The sequence below is a fragment of the Anolis sagrei genome, chromosome 5 (assembly GCF_037176765.1).
Source record: "Anolis sagrei isolate rAnoSag1 chromosome 5, rAnoSag1.mat, whole genome shotgun sequence".
Classification (NCBI taxonomy): domain Eukaryota; kingdom Metazoa; phylum Chordata; class Lepidosauria; order Squamata; family Dactyloidae; genus Anolis; species Anolis sagrei.
Genome location: NC_090025.1, coordinates 4,316,538 through 4,333,113, shown reverse-complemented (window position 1 = coordinate 4,333,113; position 16,576 = coordinate 4,316,538). Strand labels below are relative to the sequence as shown.

Genomic DNA, 16,576 nt, shown 5'->3' with positions numbered 1-16,576 from the left:
GACAAAAAAGGACATGGGCAAACACAGAAAACAAACACCCAATGGATCCATGGGGCACGATGCTGCCTCTCCTCCTTTGCGGGGCAGAATGGCAACTCAAGCAGCCAGACTGGCCTTCCAGAGTTTTGTGCTGTTTTGGGGTGATCACTTATTCCCCCCGAGCTTCTCCCCTGCCCCTCCCAGGCCCGTCACCCTCTCTGCAGCCTCCCAGAACTTGCGCCCGATGGCCGGGTCTTCCGCGAGGGGCAGGGGCACGGCCAGGCTGCAGTCGCTGTCAAAGTACTTCCCAGAAATGCCCTCCACTTGCTGGGAGATGGCGCAGTAGATCGTGCTGGTCGCTCCATCTTTTGGCGTCTGTGGAAGAACAGGAGGAGGGGTCAACACAAGGTGGGGAAGGGGTTTCTCATGGGGACCCTCTCAAGATGGGCCAAAACTAACAAAATGAAGTTCAACAGTGACAAATGCAAGAGACTCCACTTAGGCAGACAAAAATGAAATGCAACGTTACAGAATGGGGGCGCATGGCTTGAGAGCAGGACGTGTGAAAAAGATATTGGCGTCCTCATGAACAACACGTTAAACATGAGCCAACAATGTGATGTGGCGGCAAAAAAAACCAATGGGATTTTGGCCTGCATCAATAGGAGTGTAGTGTCTAGACCAGTGGTTCTCAACCTGGGGGTCGGGACCCCTGAAGGGGTCATGAGGGGGTGTCAGAGGGGTCGCCAAAGACCATCACAGACAGTATTTTCTGTTGGTCATGGGAGTTCTGTGTGGGAAGTTTGGCCTAATTCTATCATTGGTGGGCTTCAGAATGCTTTTTGGTAGTAGGTGAACTATAATTCCCAGCAACTACAACTCCCCAATGTCAATCTCTATTTTCCCCGAACTTCACCAATGCTCACATTTGGGCATATTGAGTATTCGTGCCAAGTTTGATCCAGATCCATCATTGTTTGAGTCCACAGTGCTCTCTGGATGTAGGCGAACTACAACTCTTAAAACCCAAGGCCAATGCCCACCAGACCCTTCCAGTATTTTCTGTAGGTCATGGGAGTTCAATGGTTCAAGTCCATTGTTGGTGTAGTTCAGAATGCTCTTTGAATGTAGGTGAACTATAAATCCCAGAAACTACAACTCCCCAATGTCAAGGTCTATTTTCCCCGAACTTCACCAGTGCTCACATTTGGGCATATTGAATATTGGTGCCAAGTTTGATCCAGATCCATCATTGTTTGAGTCCACAGTGCTCTCTGGATGTAGGCGAACTACAGCTCTAAAACCCAAGGCCAATGCTCACCAAACCCTTCCAGTATTTTCTGTTGGTCATGGGAGTTCTGTGTGCCAAGTTTGGTTCAAGTCCATTGTTGGTGTAGTTCAGAATGCTCTTTGAATGTAGGTGAACTATAAATCCCAGCAACTACAACTCCCAAATGTCAAGGTCTATTTTCCCCGAACTTCACCAGTGCTCACATTTGGGCATATTGAATATTGGTGCCAAGTTTGATCCAGATCCATCATTGTTTGAGTCCACAGTGCTCTCCGGATGTAGCTGAACTACAACTCCCAAACTCAAGGTCAACGCCCACCAAACCCCATCCTCCCATCCTCCCACCAATCCTCCCATCCCAACCCCACCAGTATTCAAATTTGGGCATATTGGGTATTTATGCCAAATTTGGTCCAGTGAATGAGAATACATCCTGCATATCAGATATTTACATAACGATTCATAACAGTAGCAAAATTACAATTATGAAGTAGCAACAAAAATAATTTACTGGGGGTCACCACAACATGAGGTGTGGACTAGTACTGGTAACAGCGGTTTGTGTTTGGTGACTGGGGGTCACCACAACATGAGGAACTGTATTAAGGGATCGCAGCATTAGGAACCACTGGTCTAGACCCTCGTCCCCACCAGACGCGTTTACGAGGACGGTGGGACTGAGAGTAGGGCCTCCCTGGTGGATCTTAAACTATGAGTCGGAACGTAGAGGGAGATACATTCGGACAAGTAAGCTGGCCGAAGCCATATATCTCCTACACTTGAAGGTGTATTGCCACTGGAGGAGAAGGTTCTTATGGGTTTCCCCAAAGGGCATCTGGTCAGTTCCAGAAGGAGACTGACCAGAGCACCTGGCTTCCCAGCTTCAGTTTTCTTCCTATGTGCTCTGCCACCTCCAGCCAATGCTAAATACCTGTTTGGACAATGACGTGAGGTCTTTGCTTGCTGGTGGATGGAGGACAGAGAATCATAGAATCAAAGAGTTGGAAGAGACCTGGTGGGCCATCCAGTCCAACCCCATTCTGCCAAGAAGCAGGAATATTGCATTCAAATCACCACTGACAGATGGCCATCCAACCTCTGTTTAAAAGCTTCCAAAGAAGGAGCCTCCACCACACTCCGGGACAGAGAGTTCCACTGCTGAACGGCTCTCACAGTCAGGAAGTTCTTCCTCATGTTCAGATGGAATCTCCTCTCTTGTAGTTTGAAGCCATTGCTCCATTGCGTCCTAGTCTCCATGGAAGCAGAAAACAAGCTTGCTCCCTCCTCCTCCCTGTGGCTTCCTCTCACATATTTATACATGGCTATCATATCTCCTCTCAGCCTTCTCTTCTTCAGGCTAAACATGCCCAGCTCCTTAAGCCGCTCCTCATAGGGCTTGTTCTCCAGACCCTTGATCATTTTAGTCGCCCTCCTCTGGACACATTCCAGCTTGTCAATATTTCTCTTGAATTGTGGTGCCCAGAACTGGACACAATATTCCAGGTGTGGTCTAACCAAAGCAGAATAGAGGGGTAGCATGACTTCCCTAGATCTAGACACTATGCTCCTATTGATGCAGGCCTAAATCCCATTGGCTTTTTTTGCCGCCACATCACATTCCTGGCTCATGTTTAACTTGTTGTCCACGAGGACTCCAAGATCTTTTCCACACGTACTGCTCTTGAGCCAGGCATCCCCCATTCTGTATCTTTGCATTTCGTTTTTCCTGCCAAAGTGGAGTATCTTGCATTTGTCACTGTTGAACTTCATTTTGTTAGCTTTGGCCCTTCATCTCTCTAATCTGTCAAGATTGTTTTGAATTCTGCTCCTGTCCTCTGGAGTATTAGCTATCCCTCCCAATTTGGTGTCGTTGCAAACCAATTTGGTGACTTGGTTGCAAACACACAGCTTAATACTCTTTGCAAAACGTGAAGGCATTTCTCTGGCCTCCTTCCTGTTAGCTATTCTCACACTCCTTTGAACTCTGAATTCCAAACAGTCAGCCCAAGCTAAGGTTCCCATTTCATCAAGGTGAGTCTGCTCGTTAGTGTCAGCCTGTTTTCCTGCTTGCTCATTATCATTATCAGGATGAGAACTGTCCTCTTTCTCTGAGTCAATCTGCACCTGCACCTGGCTATTTTCAGTATCAACACTTTCATTCCTTGCTGGGGGAAACTGAACTTCTTCACTGTCTATAACAGGGGCATTTTGAACCAGACTGTGAACCTGAGTCCCATCATCCTCATCAGAGACACTCTGTGGTTCCTCAGAGACATTCTGTGGGTTCCACCTGAGTCACAACACAACCCACACACTATCTGATGGCAGCCACCTCCACCAAGGCCAACCCACTGGGTCCCACAGTGTCTCTCCTATAAGGCACAACCCAGCTCTATTGCTTCCCTTGTACCTGTGCAAAGAGCCATGCTCTGTCCAACCTCACCTTGAGAAAAATGGAACAGATGTTGAAGAGCAGGCGAGCCCACCAGCTGTAGTAGCGCATGATCTCTGTCTTAACGATGCCCGGATGGAGTGCATTGACCGACACCCCTGCAAGGCAAGGCAAGGACAGTCCGTTGGCTCAAGAGAAGGAAGGAGAAGTCAAGGAATGGTATGATTCCAGAGAAACCAGAAGAAAGGGTGAAGCAACACATGTATTGCACATTGTATCGTGGGGCTTTCAGGGGTATTTACATGTTCTGGATTTGGGGGATGCATTCCCTCTGGAGAAACACAGGTTGGGGTGCTCCAATATGCTGAAGTTGTTTGCAATTTGTAATGTAGATTTCAAAATATGTATGTATGTTTAAAATGCAGTAGTTATGTGCTGAGTGTATCCTTGTGTGGAAAGAGTTAACTGAACCATGGAGGAAATGGCACTCCTAGAAAGGTCAGAAATCAAGTGCAAATGGAGGCAGCTCGTACGTCATACGTCACTCTTGAATGCAAGAGGTGTGGACTAGTACTGATAACAGTAGTTCGTGTGTTTGCGATGTTACGATCGGACAGTGAGGAGCAAGTTTTACGATGTGCTTAGTGTTAAGTAGCTTCTAATGTATATAGCTGTAAAATAAAGTAGTTTATAGCCTAAAGTGGCTGTGATCGATCATGTTCCTGCCTTGCTGTGGTGGCCAATGTCACTGACACAATATGTACCACTATGGCCCAAACCTGCCTTGAGAAACTGCAAGTCGCTTCTGGTGTGAGAAAATAGGCCAAGGACGTTGCCCAGAGGACGTCAGGGTGTTTCGATGTTTTACCATCCTTGTAGGAGGCTTCCCTCATGTCCCTGCATTGAGAGCTAGAGCTGACAGAGGGAGCTCATCCGCACTCTCCCCAGTTTCGAATCTGTGACCTGTCAGTCTTCAGTCCTGCCGGCACAATGGTTTAACCCACTGCATCACTGGGGGCTCTGAGGATGATGATGACTACTATTGCTACTACTACTACTACTACTACTACTACACCCTGAGACAGAGGTTGACTCTGGATGCCCACCTGTCCCGCTCAGCCTCCGGTGCAGCTCGGCTGTGAAGATCATGTTCATGAGCTTGGTGCTGTTGTAAACCTGGCTGCTATTCTTCATCCTTTCCTCTCCGGTCAGGCACCTGACATCCACGGAACCGTGGTAATGCATGCAGGACGACACATTCACGATGCGTGCGGGTGCCGAGGCCTTCAGCACATCTGCGCAGGGCGGAAGGAGGGAAAGGAGAAATAGAGCAAGGATTCCCATCCACTTCCTCATGGAGGAGGCACCTGGCCAGACTCACCTGTCACCTTCACGGGCCCAGGTAAGGCTTGGCTTCCCTTTGGGAGTCCTGAGAGTCACGCTGTGAGGGGAGCAAACCCTGCTTGGGCTTACCTAGCAAAAGGTTGGTGAGAAGGAAGGGGCCCAGGACATTGGTGGCGAAGGTCAGCTCCAAGCCCTCCACAGTGATGGAATGTGGCATACCTGAGAAGGGACACAAGAGGAGCAATGGTGAAGGGGCAAATTGATTTAAAACAATGGGGGCAGGGAGCTGGAACCAAAGAATTAACTACACATATTCCTATGATTTGAAAAAAAATGGCTTAAAATGTTTTATAGATTGTATATTACAAAAAAGAGAAGAATGGCTGAACAAAGTGTTAGAGCAGTGGTTCTCAACCTGGGGTCCCCAGATGTTTTTGGCCTTCAACTCCCAGAAATCCTAACAGCTGGTAAACTGGCTGGGATTTCTGGGAGTTGTAGGCCAAAAACATCTGGGGACCCCAGGTTGAGAACCACTGTGTTAGAGGTTATGAATATGGATGAACTTACCTATTGGCTGGGGTTTCATCTGCCAGCCTTTCCAATGATCATGGACTCTCTGCCTGCATGCCTTGGACTTCAGTACATACTATCTCCCTCATGAACTTTCCTCAAAGACCTTTTAAAACATTGGACTTCAGGCTTCTTCATGAAAATTAATCCTCTTATTAAATATACTTGGAATGTGGGACAAAGATGGGGTTTTGTTGCTATGAAATGCTTATTATTTGAATGTATGTATCTTGCTATGAAATATTGCCTTTCCCCTTTGCCTTTTGCCCTAGAAAATGTGACCCAGGACTGTTGAAATGCTTGAGGGAGAACCACCACCTCCCTTTCTTATTTGATTATTTCACATCTGCATGGAACAATAGCCATTTATGGTTTCCTTTGTCTCGCCCTCGGAGTTGGTCCAGTGAGATGAGGAAGTCTATTTGGAATACGGACATTATGATTGATTTACAAAGGGCAGCATTGATCCCCCCCCCCCCCGAGGTCCACTGCCCTGATCCTGTTTGTTTCCCTCACCAAAACCCCTCAAAGAACAATAAGCTGCATCGGCTGGAGACATTTTTCCTTTTTTTCGCTGAGCGCATGGCCAGTTTCCATTGACCCATTCATGAACTCTCTTTCTGTTCTGTCGTCCCACCTCCCCTCTTCTGATTCGCTGGCCGGCGGGCGACAGGAGCCCTCCCCCTTGGATCCAGCATGCCCCTGAAGCTCCCTGATTGGTCCAGGAGCCCAGGGGATGGGAGGCTGCCCCCCCCCCCAGCTGCTCGCCCTGTTGCCCAATCACAGCGGGGAATGTCAGAGGAGCCGGGGCGGGAAGTTTGAACTCTGGGTTTTCAAAAATTGTATAAATATGCGTGCATCACTGTGCTCCTGCATGCTTGTGGTGGAACTATTCCTACAATACATCCGATTGCAGCTGAATCGCTAATAAAACACCTCAGTCGCTGAAACTTCTTCCACTTTGGTGAGGATTTATTATTTTTAAATTTTTTATCGCTGAAATTGGCTTCACTGGCCTCACCAAGGTTCCAGGACTGTCTTTGGTGCGGTCCTCAGGGATCTCCTCGGCTGGGGAGACCCTCCTAAAAGCAGCTCAATGTCATTACCAAAGAAAGAAACTAATTGGGATCCAGTAAAGGATTACTTCAGTCAGTTGAAAATAGAGTTGATATGCTAAATAGAATCAATCATAAAGACAAAGAACATGGAGGGGAAATAAACTAACTCCTAGATAATGGGTTTTTCTTTCTTTCCTTCTTTTTCTTCCTACTTTACTATACATGATATTGTTCCCCCACTTTCAATGTCAAAATATCCTTTTTTCCTTATTATTATTATTATTTTAATATTTTTTTATATTTTTTCTCTCTTCTTTTTTATATTTTATACATCTATATAAATAAAAATGTAATGTTAGTTTGTGGGATTAACATAACTCAAAAACCACTGGACGAATTGACACCAAATTCGGGCAGAAGACACCTCTCAAGCCAATGAGTGACCATCACTCATAAAATCATTGAAAACACAGCAGAAGAGACTTAAAAGCCAAAAAAAGCCCCAAAATATATTACAACACATGCGCAAAACCAGATATATACACAAACACACATATATACACATATACACACATATATGCATATATATACACACACAAAACATATACACAGAAGGGGAAGGAAGGAAGGAGAGAAAGAGGGAAAGAAGGAGGAAAGGAGAGAAGGAAGGAAAGAAAGAGAAGGAAGGAAGGAGAGAAGGAAATAAAAAAGTGAATGAAGGAAGAAAAGAGATAGGGAAGGAAAGAGACAAGGAAAGATGGAACGAAAGAGCAAAGGAAGGTAAACCCCCTTTTTCCCAGTTCCAACAGACCTCACTACCTCTGAGGATGCTTGCCATAGATGGAGGCGAAACGTCAGGAGAAATGCCTCTAGAACATGGCCATATAGCCCGAAAAAACCCACAAGAACTGAGTGATTCCAGCCATGAAAGCCTTCAACAGTACAAAGTTCTTTATACTTCCTTCTTTACTTCCACGCTGGGCTTCTTTCTCAGGCAGATAAACAGCTTCACTCTCTCAGAGCCTCGTCTCACACCAAAGTTACATAGGAGTTTCACACAGTAACTTTTTACACAGCAGCCTTTTACACTGGCGCTTCACACGCGATGACCTTCAACCTGGGGCTTCTTTCACACTGAGGCGTTCTCTCACACGGAGGCCTTTCTCCCATTGAGGCTCTCTTACACAGAGTGCTAAGAATGACGCCTCTCATATATTGAGGTGAACGAACACTGAGGCCTTCTCATATTGAGGCCTACTAACACTGATGTCTACCTCACACTGAGGCCTTTCTCTCATTGAGGCCCTCTCACACAGAGGGCTCTCTAACACTGATGCCTCTCATATACTGAGGTGAACTAACAGAGGCCTACTAACACTGAGGCCTACCTCACACTGAGGCCTTTCTCCCATTGAGGCTCTCTCACACAGAGTGCTAAGAATGACGCCTCTCATATATTGAGGCGAACTAACACTGAGGCCTTCTCATACCGAGGCCTACTAACACTGAGGCCTACCTCACACTGAGGCCTTTCTCCCATTGAGGCTCTCTCACACAGAGTGCTAAGAATGACGCCTCTCATATATTGAGGCAAACTAACACTGAGGCCTTCTCATACCGAGGCCTACTAACACTGACACCTACCTCACACTGAGACCTTTCTCCCATTGAGGCCCTCTCACATAGAGGGCTAAGACTGACGCCTCTCATATACGGAGGCGACCTAGCACTAAGGCCTTCTCATACCGAGGCCTACTAACACTGAGGCCTTTCTCCCATTGAGGCCCTCTCGCACAGAGGGCTCTCTAAGACTAATGCCTCTCATATACTGAGGTGAACTAACACTGTGGCCTTCTCATACCGAGGCCTACTAACAGTGAGGCCTACTTCACACTGAGACCTTTCTCCCCTTGAGGCCATCTCACACAGAGGGCTAAGACTGACGCCTCTAATATACTATGCGAACTAACACTGAGGCCTTCTCATACTGAGGCTTACTAACACTGAGGCCTACCTCACACTGAAGCCTTTCTCCCATTGAGGCCCTCTCATACAGAGGGCTAAGACTGAAGTGAACTAACATTTAGGCCTACCTCACACTGAGGCCTTTCTCCCATTGAGGCCCTCTCACACAGAGGGCTCTCTAAGACTGACGCCTCTCATATACTGAGGCAAACTAACACTGAGGCCTTCTCATACTGAGGCCTATTAACACACTGAGGCCTATTAACACACTGAGGCCTTTCTCCCACAGAGAGCTCTCACAGACTGAGGGCTACTAAGCTACAGGCACACCTGCTTATATTGAACGAAAGCTTTTGCTGAGTCATTGCATCCATTTAACCCTTTCAGTGCTTGACTCACATATTTGTAATTAAAAATGTCTAGTTAATACTTAATATTTCTGACAAGTATGTCTCCAGGCAGTAAACAATTCAAAAGGAACGAAGGCCTGACTTCTTCCATTCCGGCTCTTGTGTCCTCAGTCCTCTTGGACCCTCGTGGCTGTTGCCCGCTCCCTGCCCCTCACCTGAGGCTCCGGCATTGTTGACCAGGATGTCCAGCCGCTTGTCCTTCTCCAAGAACTGCCGGGCGAAGTCCCGCACCGACGCCATGGAGCTGGTGTCCAGCAGGCGCAGCTCCACCCGGGAGTTCCCCGTGGCCCGGCGGATCTCCTCCAGGGCGGCCCGGCCCCTTTCCAAGCTGCGGCACGCCAGGATGGTGTGCGCATTCCTGCGCGCCAGGTCCAGGGCCACGTACTTGCCAATCCCTGCGGAGACACACATTTCTATATAGATGCATGCAGAAGCGTCCCTGCAAATCCACTGAAAACAGGCCACCATCCAACCCAACAATCCTGGCCGAGTATTGCAACCCAGATCAGGAAACGAGACCATAAGATAACAATCCACCACATTTGACTGTGGGAAAAAACAATCCCTTTTTAGTGATGAAAAATGGTTACAAAATAGAGGAAAACGCAAAGTCAAAAAGCCACAGTAAAATTCAGCAGTCAGGAATATCTATGAACTAGATCAAAATTCCAAAAGCAACACTGTAAGAACCTGGAACCTGTTAGCAATCCACTAATCGTACTTGGAGCACTAGAAGCCTCTTGGGATATAGGCCACGGGAAACGGGAAATCTGCCAAGGTAATGCCTCAGTCTAAACAATGCCTGATCTAACGAGACAGCCCGGGGAGAGGCACTTAAAACTGAAGAAACTGTTTCGTGACACGCCTCCAGGCTTTGAAGCCTGTGCCTCCCTTTCCCTTAATCTGCTTGACCTTCGCAGACTCTGCGATTCACTCCTGTTTTTCCAAATCTGTCCTTTTCTATCCTCATTAAGGAAGCCAGGTGTTAGCTCCTCTGGAGAGCTATCACCGCTTGGCTCTGCAACATTCTCATCAGAATGTGTAGTTTCACTTTCCAAGCCACTGACCTCAGAATCAACATTTTCATTACCATCAGGGAAAAATTCAGTAGCATCACGAGTAGCATCTCGTGGCCTACATCCAGAGGCTTCTAGTACTCCAAGTACAGTTAGTGAATTGCTAACAGGTTCCAGGTTTTTACAGTGTGGCTTTTGGAATTTTGATCTAGTTCATGGATATTCTTGATTGCTGAATTTTACTGTGGCTTTTTGACTTTGCATTTCCTTCTATTTTGTAACCATTTTTCATCAATAAAAAGGGATTGTTTTTTCCCACAGTCAAGTGTGGTGGATGGTTCTCTAATGGTCTCGTTTCCTGCTTCTGGGTTGCAACAGATATCAGGGCTTGGCCACTGTGCCAGCCACTTTTTGCATATTTCAACCTTTCAGGACAATACAAGGCCAGCTTGAGGAATCTCCGGATTATCGCCAGCCATCAGACAACACATTAAGTCACAATAATCCACTCAGTTTTCCTCTCGGTTTATTGTTTTCCCGCTTGTACCACCTCCTTAACTCCCATTGGCTCAAGAGCCGAAGCGGGGCTGGCTCCCTGATTGGCTGAGGGGTGCCTAAGCCAGCCACACCTCCCCTCCAGCTGATGATGACAGCCAATCAGAAGAAAGCCAGCAAGGGGGTGGGAAATTTGTACTTTGACAGCTCCGTTTCTCTAGAAAAATGTACTGCAACGTACTGAATGTATGTCTCTCCTGACAAACTATCGCGGTTTGGCAAATTCAGGGAAAATTCTTGGCTCTTCTCATGAAAGCCTTTGACGATTATAATTCTATCTGCAAAGAATCAGTTTTTAATGTGTATTTTCTAATGTGATAAGGTCCTTTGAATGGAAAATTCCTTGCAGCATTTTGTGTATCTTGCAAAGTTTCAAGGTCTGGGGAAAACCTTTGTTGGGAGGTTCCTACCACTCTGGACATTATTCCATAGGTATATAAACCCAATTTTCCTAGTTTCCAACAGACCTCACAACTTTTTAGGGTGCCTGGCCAGATAGCCCAGAAAACTCACAGCAACCCAGTGATTCCGGCCATAAAAGCCTTCGACAACAGACCTCACAACCTCTGGTGATGCCTACATAGATGTGGGTGAAACATCAGGAGAGAATGCTTCTGGAACATAGCCACACAGCGCAGAAAACACACAACAACCCAGTAATTCCAGCCATGAAAGCCTTCAACAACATACCTCACAACCTCTGGGGATGCCTGCCACAGATGTGGGTGAAATGTCAGGAGAGAATGCCTCTGGAACATAGCCACACAGCCCAGAAAACACACAGCAACCCAGTGATTCCAGCCATGAAAGCCTTCGACAACAGATCTCACAACCTCTGGAGATGCCTGCATAGATGCGGGCAAAACGTCAGGAGAGAATGCTTCTGGAACATAGCCATACAGCCCAGAAAACACACAACAACCCAGTGATTCCAGCCATGAAAGCCTTCAACAACAGACCTCACAACTTCTGGAGATGCCTGCCAAAGATGTAGGCGAAACGTCAGAAGAGAATGCTTTTGGAGCATGATCTTATGGCCCAGAAAACACACAACAACCCAGTAATTCCAGCCATGAAAGCCTTTGACAACAGACCTCGCAACCTCTGAGGATGCCTGCCATAGATGTGGGAGAAACGTCAGGAGAGAATGCTTCTGGAACATGGCCACACAGCCCAGAAAACACAACAACCCAGTGATTCTGGCCATGAGAAGCCTTCGACTATTATAATTCTGGGTTGTTGTAGGTTTTTCCGGGCTATATGGCCATGTTCTGGAGGCAATTTTTCTCCTGACGTTTCGCCTGCATCTATGGCAAGCATCCTCAGAGGTAGTGAGGTCTGTTGGAAGTAGGAAAAATGGGTTTATATATCTGTGGAATGACCAGGGTGGGGCAAAGGACTTTTGTCTGCTGGAGCTAGGTGTGAATGTTTCAACTGATCACCTTGATTAGCATTCAATGGCTTGGAAGTGCCTGGGGGGAATCTTTTGTTGAGAGTGATTTTATGTGCCTGTTTGTTTCCCCTCTGTTGTTTTGAGTTTTTTTTAATACTGGTAGCCATTGAATGCTAATCAAGGTGATCAGCTGAAACATTCACACCTAGCTCCAGCAGAGAAGAGCTCTTTGCCCCACCCCAGCCATTCCACAGATATATAAACCCATTGTCCTATTTCCAACAGACCTCACTACCTCTGAGGATGCTTGCCATAGATGCAGGCGAAACGTCAGGAGAGAATGCCTCTAGAACATGGCCATATAGCCCCAAAAAAACCTACAACAACCCAGTGATTCCGGCTATGAAGGCCTTCGACAATACCCCAGTGTGTGAATGTTTCAGCTGATCACCTTGATTAGCATTCAATGGCTTGGAAGTGCCTGGGGGGAATCTTTTGTTGAGAGTGATTTTATGTGCCTGTTTGTTTCCCCTCTGTTGTTTTGAGTTTTTTTTTAATACTGGTAGCCATTGAATGCTAATCAAGGTGATCAGCTGAAACATTCACACCTAGCTCCAGCAGACAAGAGTCCTTTGTCCCACCCTGGTCATCATTCCACAGATATATAAACCCATTTTTCCTACTTCCAACAGACCTCACTACCTCTGAGGATGCTTGCCATAGATGCAGGCGAAACGTCAGGAGAAAAATTGCCTCCAGAACATGGCCATATAGCCCGGAAAAACCTACAACAACCCAGTGATTCCGGCCATGAAAGCCTTCGACGATTACAACTCTGTCTGCAAAGAATCCATTTCTGAAATGCTTTGCAGACGGATTCAGACGGAATACTGATGGTGCAAATGCCGAGTGATGGGACCCATTCGAAAACAGTCTCCGAAATGGAATATTTCCTGATGTGATAAGGTTTCTTGGAATAGAAAACGCCTTGCAGCGTGCTGTGTACCTTGAACCAGAATTCTCTTGCTTTTGTCGAGGACCACCACATGTGGAAGAAAGCTCCTTCCCATTTGTTCTGTCACGCCTTGGGCCTGTAACAATTGACTTTGAATAGGATGTGCACTTTGTGCCCAGCGGGAAGCCAGGGCGCCTCGAAGAGAGGGCCTCAAGGGTTTTCCTGTAGAAATGGTCTTAGAGTCTTTAATGATTTAACAAAGTCCTTTGTTATTGAAGAAATTAAACAGATACTTCTCAAATCTTCAATGAGTCAAACAAATGCTTCAAGGCTTTGAGTCAACTGGTGGCTTCCTTACTCTTGTCCTCAAGGGAAAGGCAACTGTCTTCATTCATTGTTCTTATACTTTGAGAGGAAAACCCGTTTTTAACCTCTCCCAGGCTGTTTACTATCTAAGCCTTACTGATGTGGGTTTTACTACCGGATTCAAACTGCATCTTGAGCACTGGGTAAACCTAATCTTGACAGATTAGAGAGATGAATGGCCAAAATTAACAAAATGAAGTTCAGCAGTGACAAATGGAAGATACTCCACTTTGGCAGGAAAAACGAAATGCAAAGAGACAGAATGGGGGACGATGAGGCCTGGCTCGAGAGCAGGACGTGTGAAAAAGATTTTGGAGTCCTTGTGGACAACAAGTTAAACATGAGCCAGGAATGTGATGTGGCAGCAAAAAAAGCCAATGGGATTTTGGCCTGCATCAAGAGGAGCCTAGTGTCTAGATCTAGGGAAGTAATGCTACCCCTCTATTCTGCTTTGGTTAGACCACACCTGGAATATTGTGTCCAATTCTGGGCACCACAATTCAAGAGAGATATTGACAAGCTGGAATGTGTCCAGAGGAGAGCGACTAAAATGATAAAAGGTCTGGAGAACAAGCCCTATGAGGAGCGGCTTAAGGAGCTGGGCATGTTTAGCCTGAAGAAGAGAAGGCTGAGAGGAGATATGATAGTCATGTATAAATATGTGAGAGGAAGCCACAGGGGGGAGGGAGCAAGCTTGTTTTCTGCTTCCCTGGAGACTAGGATGCAATGGAGGAATGGCTTCAAACTACAAGAGAGGAGATTCCATCTGAACATGAGGAAGAACTTCCTGACTGTGAGAGCCGTTCAGCAGTGGAACTCTCTGCCCCGGAGTGTGGTGGAGGCTCCATCTTTGGAAGCTTTTAAGCATAGGCTGGATGGCCATCTGTCAGGGGTGCTTTGAATGCAACATTCCTGCTTCTTGGCAGAATGGGGTTGGACTGGATGGCCCAGGAGGTCTCTTCCAACTCTTTGATTCTATTATTCTATTCTATGATTCTACCAGTAAAGGCTTGCAGATTCTCCAGCTGGAGTTCTTTGGGTCTGTAAAGCTGCTTTCCCCCGGAATTTCTTAAGAAACTGCTTCTTGGCAGAATGGGGTTGGACTGGATGGCCCATGAGGTCTCTTCCAACTCTTTGATTCTATGATTCTAAACCTTTTAGGGCTGTTTGCCTCAGATGCTGTAAGGCTGAGAGGCTGTAAGCTCCCTGCCAGAGCTTTGAGACTGTTCTCTCCGGAATTCCCTGGAATTCTTAAGAAGTGAAGCTTTTCTGCAGGTAAATCTACTTCACGTTCTATAGCTTGGTTTCCTTCTGTAAGACTGAACTAAAAATGGCTCCCTCTCCTCCCATGTCCCTGGGAGAAGGGGCGGATCCAAACTTAATGATAGACAGGTGGCTTGCCCCATGACTGCAAACCAAGGGAAGTCATCTTTTCAAAATCCCCGAAGCCTTGGAATGCATGCAAACATTTAACAGAAAGAAAATAAAGTTGGAGCTCCTGGTACAGACGTACCAGCACACCGTTGTTTACATTTACAGCGCTTCCTGTATACACTTTCAATGATTCCAGGTTTTGCAAGCCCAGCCCTGGCAGAAGACTCACCGCTGTTGGCTCCGGTGACGATGGCCGTCTTGCCGCTCAGATCCACGGGGCAGGAGCCAGGAGCCCACCTCCTCTTCTTGCACACCCAGAGCGCCGTGGACAGGGCCAAGGAGCAGGCAAACCAGATGGGGTGGGAGGTCACGGAGCTCAGGACGTCCATGCTCGGCACTCTCTTCCGTCTCCACCGGACGGTTCCTGCAATCAGTTGCCCAACTCTGCGGCTCTTCCAGGAGTTCAGATGAAGCAAGCCCTGCGCTTGGGCACAATACAGGTGAAAGTCCAAGGCTCAGGTGTACATGCTTTCTTGGAGCAGAGTCCAGCGGGATGGATTCAGGACTAGTCATTGAAATACAGTAGAATCCTAGAATCAAAGAGTTGGAAGAGACCTCCTGGGCCATCCAGTCCAACCCCATTCTGCCAAGAAGCAGGAATATTGCATTCAAAGCACCCCTGACAGATGGCCATCCAGCCTCTGCTTAAAAGCTTCCAAAGAAGGAGCCTCAACCACACTCCGGGGCAGAGAGTTCCACTGCTGAACGGCTCTCACAGTCAGGAAGTTCTTCCTCATGTTCAGATGGAATCTACTTTCTTGTAGTTGAAGCCATTGTTCGATTGCGTCCTAGTCTCCAGGGAAGCAGAAAGGAAGCTTGCTCCCTCCTCCTCCCTGTGGCTTCCTCTCACATATTTATACATGGCTACCATATCCCCTCTCAGCCTTCTCTTCTTCAGGCTAAACATGCCCAGCTCCTTAAGCCGCTCCTCATAGGGCTTGTTCTCCAGACCCTTGATCTCCTCCCTCCTCCCTGTGGCTTCCTCTCACATATTTATACCTGGCTATCATATCCCCTCTCAGCCTTCTCTTCTTCAGGCTAAACATGCCCAGCTCCTTAAGCCGCTCCTCATAGGGCTTGTTCTCCAGACCCTTGATCTGCTCCCTCCTCCCTGTGGCTTCCTCTCACATATTTATACATGGCTATCATATCTCCTCTCAGCCTTCTCTTCTTCAGGCTAAACATGCCCAGCTCCCCAAGCCGCTCCTCATAGGGCTTGTTCTCCAGACCCTTGATCTGCTCCCTCCTTCCTGTGGCTTCCTCTCACATATTTATACATGGCTATCATATCCCCTCTCAGCCTTCTCTTCTTCAGGCTAAACATGCCCAGCTCCTTAAGCCGCTCCTCATAGGGCTTGTTCTCCAGACCCTTGATCTGCTCCCTCCTCCCTGTGGCTTCCTCTCACATATTTATACATGGCTATCATATCCCCTCTCAGCCTTCTCTTCTTCAGGCTAAACATGCCCAGCTCCTTAAGCCGCTCCTCATAGGGCTTGTTCTCCAGCCCTATGAGACGGTCTGAGCATAGCACACCTGATCGGCCTCTCGGATCTATGAGCGAAACTAATTACCATTTTGGGGTGCTTTAAAGAAATTATATAATTATTGTTGCTTCTTAATATAGTTTCTTCAGTTAAACCCTTGTGCCGGCAGGACTGAAGACCGACAAGTCGGAGGTTCGAATCCATGGAGAGCTCCCTCTGTCAGCTCCAGCTCCCCATACAGGGACATGAGAGAAGACTCCCACAAGGATGGCAAAACATCAAAACATCTGGGCAAAGTCCTCGCAATGGGTTAAACCCTTGTGCCAGCAGGACCGAAGACTGACAGGTCGGAGGTTTGAATTC

The 16,576-nt window shown here is 47.2% G+C and overlaps 1 protein-coding gene across 1 annotated transcript; it reads right to left on the bottom strand.

Moving 5' to 3' along the window:
- Positions 1–144: 144 nt before the first annotated feature.
- Positions 145–15,066, bottom strand: LOC132777126 (retinol dehydrogenase 13-like). The gene is made up of 6 exons (XM_060779486.2): positions 14,898–15,066; positions 9,165–9,404; positions 5,136–5,225; positions 4,769–4,957; positions 3,714–3,820; positions 145–354 (listed from the first exon to the last, which is right to left on the bottom strand). The coding sequence occupies exons 1-6, from the start codon at positions 15,055–15,057 to the stop codon at positions 145–147; spliced, it is 996 nt and encodes a 331-aa protein (XP_060635469.2). The 5' UTR covers positions 15,058–15,066.
- Between the last annotated feature and the right edge of the window lie 1,510 nt (positions 15,067–16,576).